Source organism: Mus caroli, chromosome 15 (assembly GCF_900094665.2).
Source record: "Mus caroli chromosome 15, CAROLI_EIJ_v1.1, whole genome shotgun sequence".
In the NCBI taxonomy this organism is placed as follows: Eukaryota; Metazoa; Chordata; class Mammalia; order Rodentia; family Muridae; genus Mus; species Mus caroli.
The window spans coordinates 68,391,608-68,400,027 of NC_034584.1; the positions used below are offsets into that span (position 1 = coordinate 68,391,608).

Genomic DNA, 8,420 nt, shown 5'->3' on the forward strand with positions numbered 1-8,420 from the left:
GCTGTGGGCCTCAGCCAATATGAGATGCGGGGTAATCTTGGCAGATCCATGCAGCCTGGATTCTTTGTACGTCCTTGGGGTGGCAGAGCAGCCAGCTCATCTCTCCTGTCTCAGAATGTCTGTTCTCCCCAACTTTAGCTTCTTGCACAATCCCTGCCTAATCCTGGAGGGTTTCTGAGTCACATTCCATGGCCCTTCACAGCTCACCCATAAGGAGACTGGCAATCTGGGTCATTAGAGGAAACTGTGGGTGCCCAGGGGTTCCATCAAACACTTGGCTCTGTAGCCCCAATTCTCTAGCTTCCAGCATCTGGTACCTGGGTCGTGTGGATAGGAACTTTTCCTCCTCTTCAGCATCTCTATCTGTTTTTTCCACTTCTCTAAAGAGTGCTTCTGCCAGAGCCATATGAACTACTTGGCTTGGGGAAGGGAGGATCTTAGAGTTTTATTGCTGTGAGGAGACCCCATTACCAAAGCAGCTCTTATAAAAGAAAAACATTCAATTGGGGCTGGCTTATAGTTTCAGAGGTTTAGTCCATTATCATCATGGTGGGAAGCATTGGCAGCGTGCAGGCAGGTGCTGGAGGAGCTGAGTTCTACATCTTGATTCATAGGCAGCAGGAGACTGAGCCTTACTGGGCATAACTTGTGCATATAGAAGACTTCAAGGCCCACCTCCACAGTGATACGCTTCCTCCAACAAGGCAACACACACTCCAATGAGGCCACGCCTACTAATAGTGCAGCTCCCTGTGGGCCAAGCATTCAAACACATGGGTCTATGAGGGACCATACCTATTCAAACCACCACAGGGTGGCTCGTGACTGTAATGTCAGCATTCAGAAGGCTAAGATAGACAGATTCCTGCAAACTCCAGGCCATCCTGAGCTTTGTCATAAATTCCAGGTCAATTGAGAACCTGTCTCAAAAAAAAAAAAAAATCCTAACTAGTGAAGTGAATAAGCCTTAAGCTTGTGTAAGGGCAGTTACCTGTCTTTCTGGACAGAATGCTCTTCTCTCTGAGACCTAAGGAAGGAAGTATTAGGAACTCTCTGGTTAACAGCAGACATCCTTATCCTTGCTGCCTTGGTCTTTTCCCGGGCCAGACTGAAAATGTGACACTCCATTCAGGGCACTGACCAGAACAATCCAGAGGAGGAATTCAATGATGAAAGGGTAGTGTTAACGCTTGCCCAGGGTATTGAGAATTCTGCCATAGAGCATTCAATGAAATCAACCATTTTTTTCAAACAGAGATCTCAAAATAAAAATCAGTCTCCCTTGTGAGCAAATCAAACTGTCTCAAAAATACAGACATAAGGGACCAATCCTTCCCCTATGAGCTGCCCTGTTCCTGTTAATGACACTCTGAGGGGCTGGTCTCGACGGTTTGGCTTGAGTACCAGAGGCAAAACAACAACAACAAAACAGAGGTTTAACTGAGATTCCAGAGGTATGCATTTCCTCATACTCTTAATGTATTACCTGAGGCATTGAAGCCAGGCTCCAGGAAGGAAGGATGGGGGTGGGGTTGGGGGAAGAGGCCTCAAGACAGCTGCAACACGTGTAAGAGAGGGGGTGACTCTTCTGGGCCTGCCTTGGAATCCCAGGGCTCAGGTCTGTATGGAGCCTTGGGAGCCTCTGTGCTGGCAACCCTGAAGTTGTAACTTCAGCTCAGGAGTTCATGTTTGGAGCTTGGGACAGAATTGCACAGGAGTCGCTCAGCCTGGAACCATGAGCTGCTGTCCTCTTCCCAATGCTTCCCAGTGCTACAACCCTCAGGTGGCAGGTGCTACAATGTCCATGGTAGACTACTTGCTTCAGATATGATATGACAGGCTGGGGTCACCTGAAGTTTCACATGAACTAGATCTGGGTCAGGGATACTTCCCAGACCATGATCTCTCTCTTCCTGTTACCAGCCTGTGTTCTCCCATCCCCCAGGAATAGAGATAACACACCACATTCCAGTGTCGTATGTCACCTTTCAGGGTGACTATCTACTGTCAACCTAAGCTACAAGAAGGTATGCTCGCATACATAGCCTAACTATTTTAGTAACGTCAGATGTAGACATGATACAATTGCTTGTGGCAAGAGCAGGACTCTTGGAGGTTCAGTGCCACCACCCATCCTGTAGGTCAGACATCAGGAAGGGTGACTCTGTGGAAACATTCAGAGGAACTATTGCTCACGGTGCAGTAAACGAAGTGACACAGGTGTATGTGTGGTTGCCCTGCCTATCTTTTTTCAAATACACAACAGACACAATGCCCGGAAGTCCCTGACTCAGAACATTTGGGTCTATAATGTCTTGATGTTGTGACAGTGTGAACATACCCAGGCCCCATTCTATTCTTCACTTCAGTTCGAGATTCAGTAACTGACCTGAGCAAGCCAACATTGTCAATATAATGTGGGCCTTGAATTAGGTGACTTTCCCAAATCCAGGAGCATTTGTGTATAAAAGCTAGCATCCTCGTAGTTTCTGCACAGAAGGCCAATAATGAAAAAATGTATTAAGAGCCCACAGGACAACAGCTTTTACGGCTTTTAGACTTAAATGACTTAAATTATGCCTTAGCAGGGCCATTAAATGTCAACAGATGATGGCATAATACAAGAAATGTACAAAGGGGACACGGCTATTAACCTGACCATTGTAAATTCAGCTCAGTGTCCATGCAAGAGACATTTCAAACAGCAAATGACGACATCAGTTTGGCAATCAGAAGACCTTCATCCTAAGAACCCTCTGAAGTTGCTTTTACAAAGAAGAGAAAAATAATCACAGATAAGATAAGGAACAGGAAATTCAGGAGAACTGAGAAATCAATTTTGCTGACTCACACAGATACTGGTTGATAAGAGAGGGACACGCTGGACAGAAGTCAGGCAGTGACTGATGGCAGCTCGCTCGGATGGCATCAGTCGCTCAAACGAGCTCCTCTCCTTGGACAATCAGAATCTCCATCTGCACTGAAAGATCCCTTTGGCCTGTAGTGTTTGAGCAGCATCACCCGTGTTAACCCTCTAACGCATGGCTCTGCACACCGTGCACACCCAGGGTGGTCAGTGAGCCCGTGCCTGTGGTTCAACCTCTCTGGTCCTCATGGCTTCCCTTAATCTGCAAAGTGATGCTGCAAAGATCTTATCAGTAGTTGGGAAATACACTATCATAACAACAACAACAACAACAAAACATTATTAGACAGTTTTATAAATTAGACAAAATGAGACTATAGCATAGTTTATTTCTTTGTTTATTTAGAGACGGTCTCTTATCTCCCAGGTTGATCTACCCCCCTAGGTTCAAACTTTCTATCAAGCCAAAGACGTCCTTGACCTTCTGACCCTCCTGCCTCCACTTCCCAAATGCTGAGGTTACAGACAGAGCCATAATGTTCCCTTGACCCTGAGGGTGGAAGCCAGGGATTCTTATAATGCAAAGCAAGCACTTTACCATCTGAACCATCTTGGGCCTTAGTTTGTTATTTCTACCCTTTTAACACAAAGCCTTGTGTTCTCGTTTTACTGATAAGCAAGTGGAAAGTCCAGAAAAATTAGAGCCCATACCTGAGGACACAGGCGTGAGTGGCAGCAGAGGGTAACCCCTTCCAGGTTGGGTCTGAGGGATGGGGACCTACAGCATGGAAAACCATTTTGGAGTGGATACTGGAAGGATGGACACTGTAATAAACTAAAATTTTCAGGGCCTCTGGAGCCTGTGGAACAGCAGCCCCTGACCCAGGCGGTCTCCAGACCTCTGTGGTGTCAGCGCTGGGTGTGGGAATCTCAGCAGCAGAGGGTCCCCAGCACATGCACACTACCAAGAAAGCCAGTGAAATCCTGGATTCTGCGTGAAGCGTGACTAACAAGATCCCTGCTCAAGCAGTCCACTGACCTGGGGAGTTTAGAAACCAGACAGGGCACTCATGGAGATCTCCATTTCAATAGCGGCAAGGCCCCTCACGCAGTTTCACACACTGTCTTGCATGCTCTGCTCTCATCTGGTGACTGTCCCTCTCTTGGGGTCCTCTGGTCTCATCAAGAAACTCCAATCTAAAAGTTTGGAGCTGAGACGAAAGGATGGACCATCTAGAGACTGCCATACCCGGAGATCCATCCCATAATCAGCCTCCAAACGCTGACACCATTGCATACACTAACAAGATTTTGCTGAAAGGACCCAGATATAGCTGTCTTTTGTGAGGCTATGCCGGGGCCTGGCAAACACAGAAGTGGATGCTCACAGTCAGCTATTGGATGGATCACAGGGCTCCCAGTGGAGGAGCTAGAGAAAGTACCCAATGAGCTAAAGGAGTCTGCAACCCTATAGGTGGAACAACAATATGAACTAATCAGTACCCCCAGAGCTTGTGTCTCTAGCTGCATATGTAGCAGAAGATGGCCTAGTCAGTCATCATTGGAAAGAGAGGCCCATCGGTCTTGCTAACTCTATATGCCTCAGTACACGGGTATGCCAGGGCCAAGAAGTGGGAGTGTGGGGGCTATGGGGGGACTTTTGGGATAGCATTGGAAATGTAAATGAAGAAAATACCTAATAAAAGAAAGAGAAAAAATAAGAAACACTAGTCCTATTCAATTCAGTTTAAAAAGGAGATTTATTCTCAAATAAGTTTGAGTAAACTTTTATGAAAAAAAAAAAAGAAACTCCAGTCCACCAAATTTCAGTTCCAAGCACTGCTCTTCAGCAGAAGGCTGTTGTTCTCTAGGGCCCTTGGGACCTGCACCAAGTAAGGATCTGAGCTCATCCACCAGCTTGCCCTTCCTGACCAATCCTGTGTCCAGGAGCAGCCTATCTGCCTTCATTAACTAGTACTGCTCTTTGACACTCGCTGAGGTGACAAGCAGGCGGTCACCTGAGTTCGGCCCTCTCTTGGTTCCCAGGGCCTCACAATACACCCTTGTGTAAGAAGGAGGGAACAATGCCATGTAGGAGCCTTTCGGTCAGGCCTGGCTCTGGAGAGTTAGGGAGAATCCAACCAATGTAGTCACCCACCAAAACTGCTGCCAACTTAGAATCTAATTCCCAGATCCATTCTCTTCACTGGGGCAAGGTGTTGGCCAGGCTTTTGGAGATGAGGAGGGAGGCACGCACGCACTGAACGGGGACAGCTTCTCTTTGATGGAGGATTTACGATCCCTAGGGCTGACTGATGGAGTCCTGGAGCTGGACCACAAGCAGTGAAGAGAGGAAATGCTTCAGGCTTCACTCACAGCTGGACAGTTCTGAATGCTCTTTGCTCCAGAATAGACTGGAGTTCACAGGGGCTCCTGAAGTCCTGAGGAGATTGGTGTTGTCTCAGGATAGAATCCTCAGGATCCACCCCAGGAGTGAGGTATGCTCAGAGTGTAGGCTACATGGCTGGCGTCACGTGCAACAATCTAGCTGAAACCAGTCTGACCCACACCTTATTCAAGCTAATCTGTCCCAGCATCTGCCCTTACCCCACAGCCAGAAGGGAGGCCTCTCCATAGGGTTTCCATTTGTCAAGCGTCTTTGAATTCAGGTTAAAGCAGCACACTTCACTACTGGGCCACCAGTCAGCAGGTACGGATGCAATGAAGCTCAACTCTTTTGAAGTGGTTCAGTTCCTCTGAGGTAGTTAGAGGGAGCCATGGGATGTGTGGGGGAAAAAAGTCAGGCCAAAATAGCTTGTTGGGCCTCCTGAGGGGCCTACCTCAGCCCCCACTAACAGGTGACAGCTTCCTCGAACCAGCTCTTGGGGGCCAGCAGATGACCAGCTTGCAGACAAGAGTTCTGGTTTTTTTTTTTTTTTGGTTTTTTGGTTTGGTTTTGTTTTGTTTTGTTTTGTTTTGTTTTGTTTTGTTTTTCGAGACAGGGTTTCTCTGTGTAGCCCTGGCTGTCCTGGAACTCACTTTGTAGACCAGGCTGGCCTCGAACTCAGAAATCCACCTGCCTCTCAGACAAGAGTTCTGAATGCAGCACTCTGGACAGGGGCCACGGTCTCTATCAGCCACATCTGTGAGGTTGCCTCTTGGAGTCCTTCTGATTGGAGTTCAAGAAGTGCCCCACCTATGGCTACACATTCCAGTTGCATGATGGCACCAAACTCCAACTCTTAACTCTGCAGCTTGTAAGCCCCTGTGGGAACTCGGCACCTACTGGCTGAGATAGATATAGCAGAGGCCGAGGGCCAGCAGTCCCCAGCTGACGTGGAGGCTCCTGGCACTATTGCAGAGGTCCGTGTTGCAGCAGGAGGACTTGGAGTTGGCTGTGACGTGATTAATGTCAGGGCAGGTAAATGCACATGTTTTTGTCACGGTCGTTTGCTGGCCTGGCGGTGCTGGAAACAGAGGGAAGAGGGTCATTTACTGAGTCCTGTAAAACCCACTCCTGGCCCCGTCAGCAAACCCAGGTCACCTGCAGCCTCCAGTTCAAAGGGTCAGACAGCTAGATGTCAGTAGGGTTAAACTCAGGAGATAACCAGGTTCAGGGCTCAGGATGTGGCCAGGATTAAGGCTTAGTATGTAACCAGGGTCAGGGCTCAGAGTCATGAAGATCCAGGCTCAGAATGTGACCAGGATCAAGGTTCAGAGTATGATGAGAATTGACTCAATGCGGGACCCAGGATCGGGGCTCAGGAATATGACTAGGGTTACCCACTCCCCTACCTCCTCCTTTCCTTTTTGAGTAGCTAGTGCTCTTGGCAACAGTTAGAATTGCATGTTATATGTGCCTGTATATCTGCACACAGTAGCCCATTTGGAAATGGGTTTTCCACTCTTTCTAAGCCAGTGGTGTTGGGTTTCATTTTGCAGGGAGGACTGGATACCCAAAACATTTTTCTGAACAGTTGCAGGAACCTCTCAGGGCCATATCTGCCCGGCTTCCCCAACTCTACCAGCAAGCTTTGCCTTAGCTGGCATCCCCAGGTACCAGACACAGGTTCTGTCCCCTGACCCGCCTACTTAGGACCAAGATACTCACTATACCAGTTGGTCAAGCAGTAGAGGCTCTGGCTGGAGCAAGTCTTAGGCCTGTAGCAGTCCTCTGTACCACTGCATTCATGACACTTCAATGCCTGGGCTGGAGAGACACAGCTGGGGTCAGAGACAGAGGCACTGTCCTTCCTCTCCTCACACCAGATAACCACACCAGACAGCACAGGACCCAGCTCTGAGGAAACACTGACCACCAAGTAGCCCATCCTGTTCTCCAGCTACCCACGTGGACAACCTCCCTCCCAGCAGCCAGACTGAGGTGCCAGCACATAGGGCCCTGACTCTGGGACAGAAAACCAAGACTCTGAGCAAACAGCAGTCCATGCTGCTGGCCATATGTCACAGAATGTCACCAGGCAAATGATGCTAATTCCACAAGACTTTGCAAAAGAGACAGCAAGTCTAGCAGGATGGCTAGGCTTAATGGAAAAGGTGAGTAGGAGGACCAGTGAATAGAGGCACTTGTTGCCAAGCTTCAAGACCTGAGTTCAAATCTCCAAAATCCACAGTGGAAGAAAATTGGTTCCAACAGGCTGCCTTCTGACTTCCACATGCACACTTTGGCATGATCACATGTACACACACACACACACACTCACACACTCACATACACACACACATACACACAGGGGAAGAGGGAGGGAAAGGGGAAGGGGAGAGGGATGGAGATGGAGGGGATAGGGATGGGGATGGAAGCGGAGGGGGAGGGGAGAGGGACAGGAAGGGAAGGGGAGGGGGAGAGGAGAGGAAGGAGAAGGAGAGAGGGATGGGAAGGGGAGGAGGAAAGAGAATGTTAATATACTATAAGAATTTTAAGGTGAGTGGAGGTACCCATGAAATAACTCTGTGACTAGACTGTGGGGCCTCCAGCAAGTCCGGTACCCTAAGCCAACACCTCCTCTGGACAGCAGGACCACATCATCTGGGGGGGGGGGGTTGTGCAGATCCAGCCAGGTCACCCCACACCTCAGGATGCCAACCAAGGACTGGATGCTAGACAGGGGTTCCCACTTCCTTGCTTACCAGAGGATCCCAGCAGAATCAGGGGCAACAACCAAAGCAGGTGAGTCCTCATCTTGGGCAATGAGAGCAAGCAGAGCTTGTGTCTCTGTCCAGCTAGCACTGGACCAGCCTGTCTTTATATCCCTCTTGCTCTGTGGGTGGGGCCTTGGTCCGTCTCTCACTCCTGACTACCTACATGTGTCATTTCTGGGTGTGTGGTTGGGAGGTAAATACCTCCAAGAATTCTTTATCCAGCGCTCCAAACCCTCTCCCATATCCATCCTCCCTTTCCCCTGCTCCTTACAAAGCCCCCAACCCTGACTCCAGTCAGCTGCACAGCGCTGATTCTAACCAGGTCTTCACTGAGGAACCATTGTCTGCTCCTTGCCCATCTTTAAAAAAAAAGTACCAGGCACGGTTGAAACAC

The 8,420-nt window shown here is 48.9% G+C and overlaps 1 protein-coding gene across 1 annotated transcript; it reads right to left on the reverse strand.

Moving 5' to 3' along the window:
- Window positions 1–4,604: 4,604 nt before the first annotated feature.
- Window positions 4,605–8,099, reverse strand: LOC110310999 (lymphocyte antigen 6D-like). Its single transcript, XM_021184186.1, has 3 exons — window positions 8,015–8,099; window positions 6,978–7,076; window positions 4,605–6,333 (listed from the first exon to the last, which is right to left on the reverse strand). The coding sequence occupies exons 1-3, from the start codon at window positions 8,064–8,066 to the stop codon at window positions 6,149–6,151; spliced, it is 336 nt and encodes a 111-aa protein (XP_021039845.1). The 5' UTR covers window positions 8,067–8,099; the 3' UTR covers window positions 4,605–6,148.
- Window positions 8,100–8,420: the final 321 nt, after the last annotated feature.

Bases quoted from the DNA above. Each gene is read 5' to 3' on its own strand.
- LOC110310999 (XM_021184186.1), bottom strand. From the start codon at position 8,066: ATGAGGACTCACCTGCTTTGGTTGTTGCCCCTGATTCTGCTGGGATCC. The intron at 7,077-8,014 runs GTAAGCAAGGAA...GTGTCTCTCCAG, and splicing joins GATTCTGCTGGGATCCTCTG to CCCAGGCATTGAAGTGTCAT. The intron at 6,334-6,977 runs GTGAGTATCTTG...CTCTGTTTCCAG, and splicing joins CTGCTTGACCAACTGGTATA to CACCGCCAGGCCAGCAAACG.